The 20250-nt window shown below is 42.8% G+C and overlaps 1 protein-coding gene across 4 annotated transcripts in view; it reads right to left on the bottom strand.

Moving 5' to 3' along the window:
- Positions 1 to 20250, bottom strand: part of LOC143295104 (ubiquitin-protein ligase E3C-like) — a 41996-nt gene that overhangs the window by 10924 nt on the left and 10822 nt on the right. For all 4 annotated transcript variants that reach the window (XR_013056989.1, XR_013056988.1, XR_013056987.1 and 1 more), the window contains exons 9-19: positions 15749 to 15897; positions 14426 to 14610; positions 13545 to 13631; positions 11298 to 11452; positions 10259 to 10476; positions 8174 to 8278; positions 7636 to 7720; positions 6736 to 6830; positions 4379 to 4520; positions 2468 to 2712; positions 441 to 565 (exon numbers count right to left, since the gene is read on the bottom strand). Coding sequence is in view for 1 of the 4 variants with exons in the window: in XM_076606667.1 (XP_076462782.1) it covers positions 441 to 565; positions 2468 to 2712; positions 4379 to 4520; positions 6736 to 6830; positions 7636 to 7720; positions 8174 to 8278; positions 10259 to 10476; positions 11298 to 11452; positions 13545 to 13631; positions 14426 to 14610; positions 15749 to 15897 (1591 nt within the window). In the remaining 3 variants the exon portion in view is untranslated. The remainder of the gene's footprint in view (positions 1 to 440; positions 566 to 2467; positions 2713 to 4378; positions 4521 to 6735; positions 6831 to 7635; positions 7721 to 8173; positions 8279 to 10258; positions 10477 to 11297; positions 11453 to 13544; positions 13632 to 14425; positions 14611 to 15748; positions 15898 to 20250) is intronic.

Here is a 20250-nt window from a genome sequence, read left to right as displayed (position 1 = left end):
TACACCACCACACACCAACATACACCACCACAGACCAACATACACCACTACACACCAAAATACACCACCACAGACCAAAACATACCAGCACAGACCAACTTACACCACCACACACCAACATACACCACCACAGACCAACACACACCAGCACAGGCCAACATACACCACCATAGACCAACGTACACCACTACACACCAAAATACACCACCACAGACCGAAACACCACCACAGACCAAAACATACCAGCACAGACCAACTTACACCACCACACACCAACATACACCACCACAGGCCAACATACACCACCATAGACCAACGTACACCACTACACACCAAAATACACCACCACAGACCAACACACACCACCACAGACCAAAACACCATCACAGACCAAACGCACCAGCACAGACCAACAGACACCCAGAGGTCCAGACACTGACTTGTACATGACGGGATCCAGGGACTGGAGGTGGTGGATGTCCAGGTTGGCCGAGCGGTGCGACAGGATCTTGGACAGGAAGAACGAGGCAAACGGCATCTCCACCAGCATGTTCTCCAGCAATGCCTGCCCACACACACCACTCTCTCTATACAGATCTTTCACCTCGAAATGGCCCAGTGGTTAAAGCGTTGGACTTTCAATCCGAGGGTCCCAGGTTCAAATCTCAGTTATGGCGTCTGGTGGGTAAAGGGTGGAGGTTTTTCCAATCTCTCAGGTCAACATATCTGCAGACCTGCCAGTGCCTGAACTCCTTTGTGTGTATACGCATTCAGAAGATCAAATATGCATGTTAAAGATCCTGTGATCCATGTCAGCGTGCAGTGGTTTATGTAAACAAGAATATAACCAGCATGCACAACCCTGGAAACAGAGAATGACTGCCTACATGGCGGGGTAAATAAACCAAACTGTCATACATATAAAATGTTACATGTCTGTCTGAGTGTTTATGTGTGCGTGCCTGAAATGTGTCTGAAAAGTTAAAGTCAAAGGAAACAAATTATGAGCGCCCAATGGCAGCCATTAGCTGGCTCTACCCAGGTAGGCAGCCTGTTGTGCAGTTGACCCCTAGTTTGTAAAGTGCTTAAGGCTTGGTCTCCGACCGAGGATAGGCGCTGTATAAGTATCGATATCATCATTCATTGCTAACAGCCATCCAACCACACAGGGCTAATATCAGGGCTGAAAAACTGTTATGTAAATATTGTTCCTGTCAGAATCTGGAGGGGAGAAAAGAAAAGGAAAAGAAATTTAGACACAAGTACGGTCACAATCATTCACAGAAACTTAAGACAAGCCTCTGACATTGACCATTCCATCAATTTTCGTCAGAGGAGTATAAAAAAACCCATCCGAAGATAAACGTAATGATACATAATACTCAAAATAATACATAATAACAACCACACAAAAACGAAAAATGCCAACTGGCACCTCATTCGTCTTAGGTGCAAAAAAGAACACAACAAAATAAGAATGCCCAGTTATCAAATCAAGGAAAGGACAAAAACAGTCAAGGCTTCTAGAAAAAAAATACAGGTCAATGGACGAGCAAGGCAGAAAATAAGAAAGCAAGAGAAAACAAAAAGTTAAAGAAAAAAGCCAGAAAAAAGAGAGTAGTAGAAAAGAGGAAATTTCCAGCACAGAATTTCCAAAGGTGGGATACTCATTGTGTTGAAAGAGCCCTGGCATTGCCACGAGGGGAAGGCACAGCATTCAATACAAGTTGGGGTCAGCTTCACTGTCTGTCAAGGTGTGTTTTGCAGTCTCCACACACACATCTCATCTTAGTTATTCATCAAGTGTGTATGCCTTCAGCACACGTAACAATGCTTGCACAGGCATGTGTGTGCAAGTTACTATGTAAAATAATGTAAATGTATCAGACTATGTTTGTCATTGCCAACGGTCTCTGTGAGAAAAATCAAATTACAAATCACTCTGTTTCATGTATTCAGTGACATCATGCATGTTTGTATTGTTGCAAACTATGTATACGAGTGTGTGTACATGTGTGTAAACAAGTGAAAATCAACCGAGGGTTGAATTTTTGTCATCTACTTTGATAGTTTTTCCTTGGTTTGCATTAATTCCTTGGTTTGCATTACAAAAAAAAAAGTGTTCAAAATTGCACTCATGATTTTTTAGACGTGCTTCAAGCCTATCATAGGGACACTGTGCATTCTCAATATGACCCAGTATTTTCATGATATGATTAAAAAAAGGGTAAAAGTCAAAGGTCCAATTGTCTTCTACAGCCAAAGAGGCAGTGAATTCGTATTCACTTTGTACAAGGACTCAACATATGGAGGTGGGAGGGACTAATCCTCTCCTTCCGCAGCTTTAAACCTTCCCCAATCAAAAAGTCAGGCACCAATTCACACCTCACAATGTCAGACACTGTCAAATCCTATTAAGGTGTGAGAGCTGTGAGCCCCACCCACTAAGCCCCGCCCGCCCACCCACCTTGCCCAGCACACGGCCCAGGAAGAAGAAGTGGTCCTGGAAGTCTGACGCCAGCAGGCTGGCCTGGGGATTGGGGTACAGCAGACCGTCGGCCGTCAGCTTGAAGAACCCCCGGTTGGGGTTGAAGCCTTCCTTCAGCAGCTCTGACAGGAACTCCCGGAACAGTCCCCCCCCATCGATGCCTGCCTCGTCCAGCCCCGCCGCGTTCACCAGGCGCACACGCATCTTCACCTTCATGTCCGGCGCTGAGGGGGCACACACACACACATACACAGTTTCAGATTCTCCAGGGGGTGTCACTGCATTCAGATAAATCCATATATGCTAAACATCCGCTAGGCAGATGCCTGTCTGGCAGAACAGCCCAACATGCAAAGGACTCACAAAACCCACAGATGGTCTCAGCAAATTTTCTTTTTTCATTTATTTATTTTTTTCTTATCCACTATTCAGTCCTTGACAAGTGTTCAAGTCAGAGGAATACGATGTTTATCTTCCTTCCAGTTGCACGGCAAGACGGCTTTTATACATACTGGCACAAAGCTGTTCCCTGACTCTTCACAAAAACCAACATCATACTCACCTCACACATAGCCATCATCCTGACACACAGTCACTTCACACACAGACATCAACCTCACACACAGACATCATCCTGACACACAGTCACCTCACACACAGACATCAACCTCACACACAGACAGACATAATCCTGACACACAGTCACCTCACACACAGACATCAACCTCACACACAGACATCATCCTGACACACAGTCACCTCACACACAGACATCAACCTCACACACAGACAGACATAATCCTGACACACAGTCACCTCACACACAGACATCAACCTGACACACAGTCACCTCACACACAGACATAATCCTGACACACAGTCACCTCACACCTCACACACAGACATAATCCTGACACACAGATATCATCCTGACAGTCACCTCAAACACAGACATCATCCTGACATACAGTCACCTCACACACAGACATAATCCTGACACACAGATATCATCCTGACAGTTACCTCATACACAGACATCATCCTGACACACAGATATCATCCTGACAGTTACCTCATACACAGACATCACCCTGACATACAGACATCATCCTGACACACAGATATCATCCTGACAGTTACCTCATACACAGACATCATCCTGATATACAGACATCTTGACATACAGACATCCTGACACACAGGTATCATCCTGACAGTCACCTGACACACAGACATCATCCTGACACAGTCACCTGACACACAGACATCATCCTGTCACACAGACATCATCCTGACACACAGTCACCTGACACACAGTCATCATCCTGTCACACAGACATCATCTGGACATACAGTCACCTGACACACAGACATCCTGTCACACAGACATCATCCTGACACACAGTCACCTGACACACAGACATCCTGTCACACAGACATCATTCTGACATACAGACATCATCCTGTCACACAGTCATCGTCCTGTCACACAGTCATCATCATGTCACACAGTCACCTGACACACAGTCATCATCTTGTCACACAGTCATGATCATGTCACACAGTCACCTGACACACAGACATCATCCTGTCACACAGACATCATCTGGACATACAGTCACCTGACACACAGACATCATCCTGACACACAGGTATCATCCTGACAGTCACCTCATACACAGACATCATCCTGACACACAGACATCATCCTGTCATACATACATCACCCGGACATACAGTCACCTGACACACAGACATCATCCTGACACACAGTCACCTCACATACAGACATCCTACTCACACACAGACATCATCCTCATATTGGCATCTCAAATCAAAAGATAAGCCCACAAACAACATCAGCTACCCCCAGCAGAGCAGTGTACACACCATTAGTGAGGGACAGCTTCTCAAAGGAGTCCTCGTAGATGTAGGGCCGACGGATGTGCAGATGCAGACCGCCCCCCACACTGTCATGCCAGGGGTCCCTCTGGTGGTCCTTCAGGTCACCCTGGATCAGTCGCTGCAGGATCTAAAACATGCACAGACATGTTCACATTATACACAGCAACAAGAACATGTCAAAGACATAATACCACTGTCCTCTTTCAGTCATTTATGCCATTATTCATAATACTGTTATTCGACTCAAAGTTATGTTTACAGTGAGCTGAAGCGGATGGACCATTACCTAGAAAATGTGTCCCAACACTTGCTAAATCACTGTGAATGAGACTTGGGCTGCACAGTTTGAAAGGAATCACTGATAAAGCGGAGTCAAAAACAAGACATTTTATCATCTGCAGAAGCACTACTCCCATTCTGTGTGTGCAGATGAAAAGACACGAACTGATACTGACTGTCATGTACAAGAACGGACACGTGTACTGACCCTGTTAAAGCACTACTCTAGTTGTGTGTATGTGTGTAACAGCAGAAAGCTGTGTACTGACCCTGTTAAAGCACTACTCTAGTGGTGTGTATGTGTGTAACAGCAGAAAGCTGTGTACTGACCCTGTTAAAGCACTACTCTAGTGGTGTGTATGTGTGTAAAAGCAGAAAGCTGTGTATTGACCCTGTAAAGCACTACTCTAGTGGTGTGTATGTGTGTAAAAGCAGAAAGCTGTGTACTGACCCTGTTAAAGCACTTCTCTAGTTGTGTGTATCTGTGTAAAAGCAGAAAGCTGTGTACTGACCCTGTAAAGCACTACTCTAGTGGTGTGTACGTGTGTGAAGCAGAAAGCTGTGTACTGACCCTGTAAAGCACTACTCCAGGGGTGTGTACGTGTGTGAAGCAGAAAGCTATGTACTGACCCTGTTAAAGCACTACTCTAGTGGTGTGTACATGTGTGAAGCAGAAAGCTGTGTACTGACCCTGTAAAGCACTACTCCAGTGGTGTGTATGTGTGTAAAAGCAGAAAGCTGTGTACTGACCCTGTAAAAGCACTACTCTAGTGGTGTGTACGTGTGTGAAGCAGAAAGCTGTGTACTGACCCTGTTAAAGCACTACTCTAGTGGTGTGTATGTGTGTGAAGCAGAAATCTGTGTACTGACCCTGTAAAGCACTACTCTAGTGGTGTGTACGTGTGTGAAGCAGAAATCTGTGTACTGACCCTGTAAAGCACTACTCTAGTGGTGTGTACGTGTGTGAAGCAGAAAGCTGTGTACTGACCCTGTTAAAGCACTACTCTAGTGGTGTGTATGTGTGTAAAAGCAGAAAGCTGTGTACTGACCCTGTTAAAGCACTACTCTAGTGGTGTGTATGTGTGTGAAGCAGAAAGCTATGTACTGACCCTGTTAAAGCACTACTCTAGTGGTGTGTACATGTGTGAAGCAGAAAGCTGTGTACTGACCCTGTAAAGCACTACTCTAGTGGTGTGTATGTGTGTAAAAGCAGAAAGCTGTGTACTGACCCTGTTAAAGCACTACTCTAGTGGTGTGTATGTGTGTGAAGCAGAAAGCTGTGTACTGACCCTGTAAAGCACTACTCCAGTGGTGTGTACGTGTGTGAAGCAGAAAGCTGTGTACTGACCCTGTAAAGCACTACTCTAGTGGTGTGTATGTGTGTGAAGCAGAAAGCTGTGTACTGACCCTGTTAAAGCACTACTCCAGTGGTGTGTACGTGTGTGAAGCAGAAAGCTGTGTACTGACCCTGTAAAGCACTACTCCAGTGGTGTGTACGTGTGTGAAGCAGAAAGCTGTGTACTGACCCTTTTAAAGCACTACTCTAGTGGTGTGTATGTGTGTGAAGCAGAAAGCTGTGTACTGACCCTTTTAAAGCACTACTCTAGTGGTGTGTATGTGTGTGAAGCAGAAAGCTGTGTACTGACCCTGTAAAAGCACTACTCCAGTGGTGTGTACGTGTGTGAAGCAGAAAGCTGTGTACTGACCCTGTTAAAGCACTACTCTAGTGGTGTGTATGTGTGTGAAGCAGAAAGCTGTGTACTGACCCTGTAAAAGCACTACTCTAGTGGTGTGTACGTGTGTGAAGCAGAAAGCTGTGTACTGACCCTGTAAAGCACTACTCCAGTGGTGTGTACGTGTGTGAAGCAGAAAGCTGTGTACTGACCCTGTTAAAGCACTACTCTAGTGGTGTGTACGTGTGTGAAGCAGAAAGCTGTGTACTGACCCTGTAAAGCACTACTCCAGTGGTGTGTACGTGTGTGAAGCAGAAAGCTGTGTACTGACCCTGTAAAGCACTACTCTAGTGGTGTGTACGTGTGTGAAGCAGAAAGCTGTGTACTGACCCGGACTCTGTCCTCAAAGGAGACGACGAAGGGGAGCTCCGTCAGGATCAGCAGACTGCGCACTTCCCGACTGGTGAGAGGTGGCTGGTTCTCCCCTGTCACACGCAACTCTTAGTTGTGATAATAACAACAGTATATCTATATAGCACTTTCAAACTTCTCAAATCACATTACAGTAACATGTCAGTCACGCATAAAGCACTGAAGAACACACACACACATGAACGCACACAATAAAGCACATGCACAGAAGGAATAAGACATGGATCTGTAGAAAACAGATATGGAATGGAGTGCCTTAATTATGCAGAGAACGCTTGAAAAGGAATGTCTTTAGATTTCTTTTAGAGGAAGAGAGTGAGGGACTATGACTAACTGAAAAAAGCAGTGAATTACAGGTTCGTACAGCTTAAGAACTAGCCCTCACCTCACTGATTCTAACTTCACATACATTAGTTACTTCACTCTGTTCCAACACTGCACTCTTACTTGACATACATCCGTCACATACCCATTCAAATGATCCCTGCTAATACTATGGCATCCCAGATGTTTCTTAAAATTGCTTAGGGGCATTTCTTATAAAAAATGCAAATACCTTCATGCCACAATACTGACAGGAAACAAACCTTTGAAAGAGCTATTCATTTATTGACATATTTTGAGATTTATCTCTTTACTTATTTCAAAACACTTACTTTGACTCTGGTTTTCAAGAGAAGAACTTGATGAAAAGTAAACCATGAATTTTTCTCTCTTAAAAAAAAGAAAAAAAAAAGAAAAAAAAGAATGTTAGTGTAAATTACAAGCATAGTTCAAGACTATAACGCTAATGGAAAGTTACCATGGAAATGCAGAAGTAAATACGTCTAAACAATGTACACTATACATCTGACTTACCTGGATTCATTTTGGTCAGGGGTTTATGATCAGCAAAAGGCCGCCGTTGAAACAATCCATTTGGGGCATCATAGATACGTAACGGCTGCAGATTCAAAAAACAAAGGAGCTTTGGAAAGGAAATATATGCTATCAACAAAAGCTGTCTACAGCAGCTACATGCAGTGAACAAAAAATATTCTAGAGTAAAGCACATGCTCTACATAAACTTGCTCTTTCTTCAGCTACCGACAGCAGGTCTGTTCTGATAATTCTGGCAAAACTACGGCCATATGTTACAAAGCTGTCTAAATGATTTTATTTTAAACTACAATCATGACAACAATATCATCCTTTTCTCTTATTCCAGACTATCATCCTTTTCTCTTATTCCAAACTACATGTTAAAAAAAAAAAAAAACCATTCAGACAGACTTGTTTTTTAACTCCAAACTGGAATGGTCTCTGCAAGCTTTCTGATGTTTTTTTTTACATGGACAGATCACAGATTCTTCACCAAACCTCTACCAACCCATCATGGCCACTCACTCTCTCTCACCTTGTCGGATTCCACACTGATATTGGGGGCCAGCCAGTGACCATGCATGCAGAATGGTCGGCGACTGTCCCTGCTGTAAATCTGTCTCACTACTGTGGCTATCACCTGTCAACACACACCACACCCTGCATTTTCATTTATTTTTTCCTCTGACAAAGAAGTCTTTTTTTTTTTCTCAATCAGTACAACACAATTCATACATATACTGAGAAAAAATCAAATGGCATTCAATTTATTCAGCACAACCAATAACATTGACAAATAATGACTGTGGTGCATAGAAGTTGTATGGGCTGACGGTCTACACCACCAATGCAGGATTCACAATTACGTAACCATGATGTAGATATGCATTTTCATCATAACCTGTAAAACTGACTCACAGTATAACTCATCAAAAACGTGTGTTATTCCACAGGCTTTTTCCAATAGTGTACACCCTCCACTACACTATCTAGACCTCTGCCTGCCTGAACAATTGTGTCCCATCTGTACTTATTGCTCACTCTGTTACCTTTTAACGCTCATAACCATATATTTCTCATCTAGCAAGGCATAAAGAGTAAACATCCATTGAACAAAGGCATTCTCAGCCTTTTAGTATATATTCATGTACCAAATGAGTTTACAATACTCAGACCTTACTCAAATATGTTCTGCTTAGAGGTAGATATTTTTCCACACCATGCCTCACACCTGTTTGAATGGACTTGCTTTGAATTGGGTGTGTAAAATTTCCACATTATGATGTGTGTTCACAGCCCCACCCCCACAAAATTAGAAACAATCAAATGCCTGCACACACACACACAAACCTACACACACTCACACACACCTCAAGACACACCACACCTTGTTCACAAACAACACACTGTGTGTTACATAATGCTGCATGATTTCTTTCTGAAGCTGAGCCATCACTGTTAACCAGCAGATGCCATGAGGAAAAAATGATGCACACAAAGTGAACTGTCAGTACCGGCCTTGAAGGGCTCTGATGAAATAGTCATGTCAAACTGAATGCAGCATGCCCGTCATTGTACTGCAGTGGTCATGGTTGCATAAATATGTTTGTGGGTGTAAACCTCCATATTTGTAAACTTGCAATCTCAATGAGGAAGATGCATGTGCAAGCTGTATCGCAATCATGTGTTATAAACTGATGCATAAAATGTTATCTTATCCTATTCCTTAAGAAATTAGATTAAAACAATGTAATGACCATCTGAAAGTAGTAGCAACAAACGACAAGAGAGGCACAGTCGTCTCACACACAATCCCTACTGATGAAAGAGAATTTGGGAGTGGGTGGATTAACAGTACTTATCAAGATTTTTTTTTTTTTTTTATAACTCACAACAGTCATGCCTATTTCTTTTGTTCACATAATGTATTTACTATGAAAGAAAATAAACACATGCACGAAAACAGACAAAACAAAACAAAACAAAAAAAACCACACACACAAAACAAAGCATGTGAACTACATTTGATAATAGATCTTAACCTTTGTCTTTCCCAGAAAGGAAAGTGATGGTGTTTGTGAACAGTGAAAAACACTCGGCTAATATCAGACTGACACAAACTTTCAGTTGGGCCAATAGCAAAGTGAGAGCTGTATGATCAATGGTTTATCCACTGTACTGTCAATTTATTTATGGCTTAGTCTTTTGGAAGGAGGCAAGATTTCACTGGCTATTTATGCAGCAGCCTTGTGGGCTAGCTAGCCTTTGGGCACGATTCCAACTCCACTGCCCTAAAGCCTTCTTGGCCAGGAGAGTGGGGATTTAACTTGGGCAAGACACTCTCCACCTTAATCAAATTCTACCCCAGATAGTCAGGACATCAGTCACCTCCTCAGCTGTTCTGCAGGTTGTAGCTGGACAGTACCCCCAAAAATCGAGTACGGCTGCCTACATGGCAGGGTTAAAAACGGTCATGCATGTAAAAGCCCACTCGTGTATATACGAGTGAACATGGGAGTTGCAGCCCATGATCGAAGATGAAGAAGAAGTAGATGGACACGATTCAGTTCTACACAACAAAAATCCAATACAGTGCCCCCCACTGAGTTGTGGCACTGACCTTGAAGAGGAAGGCCCACATGGAGGTCTCCCGCTTCTCCCTCTCCACGTCGTCCTTCCTACGGGAGCCCGTTTTGTAGAGGGCCAGGCGGTAGTCCTCAGAGGCCGTCAGCTTGGAGTCTGGGTGGGCCAGCTCAATGATGCCCACACACACGTTGCGCAGCGCCAGGCTCATGGCCACCATCTCTCTCAGTGAGAACGGCATGCTGCTGCTGCCCTCTGTTGGTTCGTCACAAAACAGACACAGAGGGACATAATAAGAATAATAGTAGGAAAAATCATTTCCTAAAATTATGTTTAATCTATTTCCTGTGACCCACTGGTGCAGGCTCTAGAAGGGATCTGATTTCTGTACTGTGTAATATTACCACTCCAAATGTGCAGAGAAATCTGTAGAAGGTGCAGTTGGTGACCTCCATTCAGCATGCCTATGCGGTGGCCTCTTTTTCCATTATCATCTTCCTAGTACTTTTATAATATAGTGATTTCTGACCTCTCAAAGTGCTTTACAATAACATGTCAGCCACACACAAAGCACAAAGTACACACAAGTATACCTACACACACACACACACATAAACACAAGTGGAAGAAATAGATTTCGATCCAAAGAATACAAATGTGAATGGAGTGCCCAAGTTATGCTGAGACTGTTCAAAAAGGAATGTTTTTAGATCTGTTTTAAAGGATGTCAGTGACTGACTGTGATGGACTGAAAGGGGCAGAGAATTCTCGGTTTGTACAGCTGAAGAACTGAAAAGTTCTTCCGCTGTGTTTCTCTCTGTTGAAATTGGAAACACAAAAAATTCTACCATCAGTGGAAGAGGGGAGAGAAAAAAACCCAGTGAATGGACAAGTCAGACAGAAAATAAGAAAGGAACGGATGACAGAAAGAAAAGGCCAGTAACAAAGACAGTGACAGAAAAGAGGAAATCACTGGTACAGAATTTCCAGGTGTGGTGTAGTATATACAGGTCTGTCGGCACACCCTGACTTCCCCTTGAAACCGAAACACATCCATGACGACCTGACCCACTGACCGTTGTTGTCCCCGTAGAAGTCAGCATCGTGCAGGGTGAGGAGGGAGTAGGAGAACATGGAGCAGAAGGTGGACAGGAGGGGCACGATCCTCTGTGTGTCCTCCTCCGTCATGGGCAGGGCGTTGGACAGCATCATCAGCAGGGGACTGCTTGACCTGCTCCACCACACACCATACACTTTCTGTCAGCAGTGCCCTTCCCTTTATCACACACCCCACAGTTACTGATCTAATTATATACACATGCTGTCACAGTGTCAGACGTGCCCTTCCCTTTATCACACACTCCACAGTTACTGATCTAATTATATACACATGCTGTCACAGTGTCAGACGTGCCCTTCCCTTTATCACACACCTCACAGTTACTGATCTAATTATATACACATGCTGTCACAGTGTCAGACGTGCCCTTCCCTTTATCACACACTCCACAGTTACTGATCTAATTATATACACATGCTGTCACAGTGTCAGACGTGCCCTTCCCTTTATCACACACTCCACAGTTACTGATCTAATTATATACACATGCTGTCACAGTGTCAGCCATTCCCTTCCCTTTATCACGCACTCCACAGTCACTCATCTTAATTATATACACATGCTGTCACAGTGTCAAACATGCCCTTCCCTTAGTTATCACACACCACACAGTCACTTGTCATAATTATATACACATTGTCAGTGTCAGCCCGGCCCTTACCCATATCACACATATTTCAGTCACTGGTCATTTAACTATACATACACTGTTCACAACTACTGCTCATTTATTACATTTTTTTCCCACGGAATTGCATGACTTCAGACATATGTATCAGAAAAAAAAGGTTATAAGTCCTGTAGCCTTCAACAGCCACTGGGGCAGTTTAGGGATCGGCACAGGAGGGCGGGGCACAATCCTCTCCTTCAATTGATTTAATTTTCCCATTCACACCATGGTGAAGTGATGAAAATAGTAATATAAAGCCTCTCCCAAGGACACAACACCTCAAACCCTGACCAGCTATGAACACTGGATCAGAAGTCTAACGCTTGACCTATTCTGCCACAGCAGAATAATCTTATGCAATGTATTGTTCTCATACATGTGACATTAAGTGACAATCAGAAAACAAAAGCAAACTGCACACCAAATGAAACTTTTTAATAAGTAAACATTTTATATTCATAGAAGTGTAAAAACAGGGAACAGATGTCAAGTTTCACTAAAACATGAACTTTTTTTTTTTTGAAGTGCATACTTCCCAGTTGGAACAAAGATCTTTGGTTTTACAAATACAAAATCAATGACTTGCTAATTTGAGACATGGATATCCTCTCTTTTTCCAGAATTTGTTTTATTGTATTTCCAGTAGGTGCAGATGTTCCTCTGTTTTATAGCTGTGCTTTATCTTCCTTGTCAACAAATCCTTTTATCTTCCTAATCGGGTTTCACTTTACTTTGTCATTTCACATGCATAAACATTCTGTTGTTGTTTTTTGTGTGTGTGCTTCTAATTTCATTGGTGACTTCTACATCAGACCAAAGTCTCTCACAGACTGTTTCTAGTTTTCTCCATTTGGAACAAGTTAACCAAAATGACCACTGGGTTAAAAACAGTTAAAGATCCCAAAGCCTTTTACGGCCATCAGGGCATTAAATTTATATTCAATGTGTTGAGCGTTTGGCACTGTAAGGCGGGGCCCAATGCACTTCTTCCACTGCTTTAACCAACTGAAGTCAGGTACCCATTCAGACCTTGGTGAAGTGAGGAAAATCAGAGCAAAGTGCCTTTACCATGGACACAAAACTGTGAACTATGCCAAAACGGGGCATCGAACTATGAACTCTGGGTCTGGTGTCCAATGCCTAACCACATCTGCCACTACCCCCTCGCCCCCCAAAAAGAAGCTGAATTCTGCTTTTCTCACGACAGAAAATGCTTGTTGATATCAGTATTGTGCGTTCCTTTCAAAATGCTGTTTGATAACAACATTTTGTAATACGCTGTTAACTGAAAGAAATGAGTTTTATTTCTTTAATTTTCCTTGTTATCTTTAGCACTTCTTCCTGTTTGAGTATCCAGACCTTCTCCCCAATCAATGAACATTTTAATTTAAGTTTTCCACCAAAATGTCACAGTTAACACATAAAAGGATGCTCCTGGTATATATGTCCTCCACAGAATAAAGCCAGCCAAACCAACAAAAGAGGAGGAGTAACAAACGAAAGAAGACAGACAGTGCAGACAAGGCGTCTCACCCGGTGACGGTCTGCATGGACACGGAGGTGCAGGCCTGCCACAGGCTGCGGATGAACTGGGTGTTGAAGGCCAGACTGTACAGCAACCTGGGAACACACATCCACAACATCACCACACAGTGACACATGCATCATCACTGCACTACGCTGCAATCCTTCCATGAACCATAAAGGAAATTTTCTTCCTAAATTTACGTTTAAGTAACATACTTACCGTGACCCACTAGTGCAGACTCTGGCAGGGGTCTGATTCCTGTCCTGTGCAACTACTACCGCCTATGCGGAGAACACGAAAGTAGCTACGGCCGATAACTTTCAGAAGTAGGTTACCTTCCCTTTGCATCCCTGATTAGCGCCCTCTTTTGACGGCAGCCATCTTGACTCCTGCTCCTGTGCTCTGCATACGGCTAAGTTTTTTTGTTGTATTTTCTGTCTGTCTATCCATTCTTTGGTGCTCTCGTTTTGTGTCCGATGATGAATCACAACAGGTCACTAAACTACTTGGCCCGATTAAAGGATATTTCTTTTCATTTTTAACTAAAATTACATTTTATCCATAACAATCAAAATGACCCACTGGTGCAGACTCTGGCAGGGGTCTAATTTCTGCCTTGTGCAAAAATACTACTCTGCCTAAGTGGATAAAGCAAAAGCAGCTGCAGCTCATAGCGTCCTTTAGTATAGTACCTCCATTTCGTTTAACAGCTGTAGGTAATTTTGTTTTCTCTGCATAGGCAGGTAGCAGTTTGCACAGGACAAGAATGACTCCTGCCAGAGTCTGCACTAGTGGGTCACAGTAAAGTATGTTAGTTAAAGTACAATTCTGTTTCATGTCACCCACACATGACAGACAGAGCACCAGGAGAGAGAAGGGGGCATACCTGAGCCTGTGGACGGGGACGTACTGGTGGGAGAGGAGGTGGTGACAGATGCTGGCGAAGCGGTGGGTGTTATGGAGGTGGGCGGAGCCCTGCAGACAGGTCAGCAGACACTTGAGGTGCCCGGCACTGTCCAGCAGCTGGATGCACTCCTCCCTCACCTGCTGCACTGTCACACAGCCACCCTCCTGCAACACACACACACACTCTCACATCACAGCGATTGTTAACTCACTCGGGACGACAAGTTTTCTCTCTTGCTTTTCCCCACAGACGGCCCATTTGTAAGGGTTTGGAAAAAAATTACAAAAAATACAAAATACAGAGTAAGAAAATGAAACTTTCAGAACTGGTTTATTACGTGTTGAGCTATTACACATATATATAAAAAAAAAATCAAACTTCTCATTTTATTTTTAGAGTTTTGCCATATGTAGAAAATACGGTCAATTTTTCACCCCGAATCACCATACCCATGCTCACTTTCTACATTAAATTCGCTTTCTTCTTCGTCATCATCCACCTCTTCAATGTCCGACCCTTCAGTTTGTAGCATTTCAAGTACTTCGGCAACCATAAAACGTTGCCGTTGCTGCCTTGTTTGCTTCACAACATTTTGAGAAGAGCCCGCTTTGCAAACAGGCTGGCACGCGAGCAGACGACCGGTCAGTGACTTTGTCAGCGTGTGTGCGAGACGGGCCACACATGGCAGGCTGACCAATCATACCATTCGATTGTGGAGTGACCCAGAATAGCGCACTCTGCTTGGCTAATCACAAAATCACGTGTACAGCGCGTGATGGATTTTTATTTCTTGAAAATGCTATTCCATTCCGTCGTCTGAAACCGAAAACATTTTATGTAGGAATGCTCATGCATTCCTTCGTCTGGAGAGAGTTAACGATGACATCTATACAGCACCTATCTTCATTTAGTGACCACACTCTTAGCGCTTTTCAAACACAAGTCATTTGCACAAAAGACTGCCTATCTGGCCAGAGCTGAATGACAGCTGCCTTTAGGTAGGCATCCATCATTCGTTTCCTATGACATTCTGTCAGGTTTCAGTCAGGCCCGTGCAAACAACACATACAACACACACACAACATACTCACTCTCTTTCTCATTCATGCATGCAATCTGTCACTGCCCACACCACCCATCTATCAACTAGCACAATCGCAGCAGACAGTTAAACAAATTAAGTAATACACAGCACGCAACTAACACCACTCAAGCACTTTTTATTCATACATTTCTACCCTCACCATGATAGTCTTTACCAAAGGGATAGCTACTACAGGAAAGTCAAACCTCTCTACCCACCTCTCCCAGCACCATTTTGTCATTGTCATCATCGTCATCATCATCGTCAGAGTCGTCACTCGTCCGTGACTGTTCCGGTGAGGGCAGGTGAGGTATCAACAGTCGGAGCAGCTCCAGGTAGGCACTCCCTGTGACAGCGTCCAGATGACCTGGACAACACAGCATACAATTCATTTATGTCAGACAACACATCACACAATCAATTCATGTCAGACAGTGGACAGGTTAACAGGCACATCAGCCTACACCCAAAAATACCCTCTAGTAGTAGAATTAGTTTTCAGTAGCATAACAGTGGTGTGAATGTGACGATATTCCACAAATGAGCTCTTCAAGTCCTCTTCTTTATTGTCTTGCTTTTACAGCCACCACCGTCTAGATTACCATTTTGGGTTTCACTTCCATCCACTTTTGGTTCAGATTCAGATTCATGCTGCCTCTTTGATGCCATTTTTCTCCAAAGTGAAGACACTTTCAGTCCTGGCACCAGATGAAATATGATTGTTATCCCCAAAAGTCCTTTAAGTGGGCAAAAAACCCTTATGTGAACAAGGCACAACATGCAATGAAAACATAGGTTTGTGGTCAGTGAGATCATTGGTTTTTTTTAAATTAACAGTGGTGTGAATGTGACGATATTCCACAAATGAGCTCTTCAAGTACTCTTCTTTATTGTCTTGCTTTTACAGCCATTGTCTTGCTTTTGATGCCATTTTTCTCCAAAGTGAAGACACTTTCAGTCCTGGCACCAGATGAAATATGATTGTTATCCCCAAAAGTCCTTTAAGTGGGCAAAAAACCCTTATGTGAACAAGGCACAACATGCAATGAAAACATAGGTTTGTGGTCAGTGAGATCATTGTTTTTAAAAAAAATTAATTATTATATTTTTTTTACTCACCCATAGTGCCATACTCTAAGGCATGAATCGTGGAAACTACACATAAATCATAGCACTAGACAGTTCTATACAATGCTGTGATGTGTCCAACCAAACTTTGAGTTTGAAACAATATTTCTTGGGTAGTTCACTTTGAACAGTTTGGCTTATTTTGCTGGACTCAAACACAAGTGATCCCTGTCATTTAAAGTGGAAGCTCATCACGGCAGTTCACCCTCTTCCGAAATCGCACATTTAGTCCTGGCTTCTTTATATCATGCACATGGCCTCCTGCCTAACCCGTTCAGCCACAGAGCGCACTGCACGCGGCGCACTGTATCTAGGTCACAACTTTCCCTGACTATTGCAGTCTTTTGGCTGTGCGGTCATGCGTTGGATTGCCTGTGTTTGTGGATCTATAAAAAGTGTGCATCAGTTTTTTTGTGGAAAAAAAATAGGGACGAATCTAGCTCCAGGTGTTGTCTTTCGCCTGACAAAATCTGGTGTCTGAAACGCGTATGTGAGTGACTTAATTATACGAATTAATAACTGACGATTTAAGGTCTTTGTGAGGCAGGTCAGATAGATGCTACACACTGGCACTGTGCCAGGAAGCTGAGTCATTGCAGTGAACTGGTGGTGACTTGTGTGTATAATCGTTCTAGTTAGCAGCGTCGCAGAAGAAAGTCACATTTGATATTTAGAAAAATAAAAAGAGTTAAGAAACACACACACACAGAGCACACACGCGCGCGCGCGCGCCCACTACCGCACACGCACATACTGTTTACATGTTTTAATTTGTCCTTTCCCTCATGTACATCTTTCAAATGAATAGATATGTCATAAAAATGTATTATATTCTGTTGTATTCATCCACATACCAAAAATTTGTGTTTGTGTGAGTGTGTGTGTGTGTGTGTGTGTGTGAGTGTGTGTGTGTGTGTGTGTGTGTGTGTGTGTGTGCGCGTGTAAAGTCAAGATTTTATTTATTGATGGTAAATTGAATAAGCAACAATTGCTTTTTTTACATCATGTGTGTGAGCGCGCACGTGTGTGTGTGTGTGTGTGTGTGTGTGTGTGTGTGCACGCGTGCGTGCGTGCGTGTTGGAGGTGGTGGTGGTGGTGGTGAAGTGCAAATAAACAGTTTGTTTAATCTGAAGATACGCATCCTTATGAACTTTTTGTATATGGTATGATATGCTTGCAGATATAAAAATATTCCAAAATTAAGCTTTTTATTATTGTAAGTTACAGTATAACACATTTCCATATATAACATTTGGAAATAATGTGTAGACGGGTGTTGGGTTGTAACAGGAGGAAGGTGGAATTAAAGCAGATTAAAACAAAGCTTTAAACACAGGTTATAGATCACAAGGAATACAGGCGCTGGGTGGATGAAACATTTATATTTTGAGCAGCAGGTGAGTTCAGAAGTCTATACCTGATGTGCTGAAGTAGTTGTTAGGAACATGTATGGTGCTGAGACTATCAGAGAGCCAGTAGTCAGTGAGTTTTTTTTAACATTGTGATATGTGAGTGGAGTAACTACATAATCAACATCATAAAATGGCTCCATTTGGTGAGTACAATAATGCATGCATGCATGTGTGTGTGTGTGTGTGTGTGTGTGTGTGTGTGTGTGTGTGTGTGTGTGTGTGTGTGTGTGTGTGTGGTCTATTGTCATTTCATGTGCATATGCCTCCTATTCGTGTGTGTGTGTGTGTGTGTGTGTGTGTGTAAATATATGCATGTTACAAGCACTTCATGTCTATGGCATGCAACACGCACAACATTATTTCTTTATAAAGTAAATGCTATAATAATAATAATTCCAAATGCATGTTACAAGCATTCCGCATACAAAGCATGCTACAAGCACCTCAAATGTATTTTTGTGTGTGTTAATGTGTGAATATTACATTCTTCTCTCTCTCTCTCTCTCTCTGTCTGTCTGTCTCTTTCTCTCTCCCTCCCTCCGGGCCCTCCATCTGTGTGTGTGTGTGTGTGTGTGTGTGTGTGTGTGTGTGTGTGTGTGCGCGCTCCTTCTCTCTAACTATTTTTGTTCGTTTTTGTTTTGTACAAATGTGCATTAGTGCTTTGTCATTCATTTTCACTCATGTTTTCCATATTTCAGCATGTCACTTTTTGGAACCTGTTAAAAAAAAAAAATTACAATCACCTCTCCCTCCCTTTAAAAAAAAAAAAAAGAAAAGAAAAACAAAGTGGCGAATTTCAGCTTGCACAATGAACAGGAATATAGTCATGTGTGTCGGGAGGGGCGTGGGGTGATATAATTATAAAAGGTGTGTGTGCGTGCGCGCGCGCGTGCGTGCGTGCGTGCATGCGTGTGTGTGTGTGTGTGTGTGTGTGTGTGTGTGTTAAACAGTGGGAAGGGGATGTATGATTGGGTTTGGTTTGCTGTCGTGCTTTTTATCTCTATGATGTATCACATACTTCACCAAAGTTAATTTGTCTTATGAGGATCATGCACTTATTCTGATACTGATATATAATGTACTGGTATGTATATAAATGTATGTGTATATAATTATGTATATGTATACATGTGTATATATGTATTGTTGTGTGTGTGTGTGTGTGTGTGTGTGTGTGTGTGTGTGTGTGTGTGTAAATATATATATATATATATATATATATATATATATATATACAGAGAGAGAGAGAGAGAGAGAGAGAGAGAGAGAGAGAGATTCCCTCATGTGAATGCAAATATTCGCAGACACATCACACTGGCACCGTTGTGTGAGTGTGAGAACTAACACATGGCCGGGATGCCACACCTAACAGTACTGTAGCTGACTATTCCCTCTCTCCTGCCCTTCTCAAGCCCCTTCTCAGCAGGTGGCCTGCGGCAAGGTCAGTGGCAGGCATCGTATTATCTAGCTGGTCCCATTCTACAGCGCGCTATGCATGGCTTTACTCTGGGCAAGTCGTTTTTCTGTTCTGCGGCTGTGGGTTATTCCTTGGGTCTGGAGTTACCAGAGCTTGAAGATGTTTCGTTACTTCAGTTTTTCGTCTTCAGATAAGTAAATGCCGCGTACTTGGAACTAAAGTGCAAGGCATAAACTGCCGTGTCATAGCTGCTACTTTTAAGACTTTTCTTGAACACGTTCACACTGGCTGTCGTGCAGGAGAAAAATGCTGACACTGCAAGTATCATCAGCAGAATGGCTCATCTTAAGCCAAGTACTATGGATTGCTCCTTTACATTTTAAAGGTGAAGACTGTTTCTGCAAGTACCACACACAGCGTTTTTACTGGCGACAGATCCTGGGTGAGTACACCCTTTTCATTCTTTGTGTGGACTTTGTTGGATGGAGTCTTATGCACCTGGACACTGTTGCTCAGCCTTGACAGTGTGTGTGGTTGATCACAACAGTCACAAGAAAGACTGGTAGATAACCTGGTTGATATTGTAGCACCTACATGATGGAATGACAGTCCAAATTTAAAAAAATTTTTTTTTATTAATGCATTTTATGGAATTTTTCTGTCAGACTGACTCATTATTTGAACATGTGAGTATTAAAAACAAAATCTTGGTTCATTTTCCTTTCATTTGATATATACTTTTATGCACTTATCTTCAGTACTT

Source organism: Babylonia areolata, chromosome 20 (genome assembly GCF_041734735.1).
Source record: "Babylonia areolata isolate BAREFJ2019XMU chromosome 20, ASM4173473v1, whole genome shotgun sequence".
NCBI classification, from domain to species: domain Eukaryota; kingdom Metazoa; phylum Mollusca; class Gastropoda; order Neogastropoda; family Buccinidae; genus Babylonia; species Babylonia areolata.
This window is presented reverse-complemented; position numbering and strand designations above follow the sequence as displayed.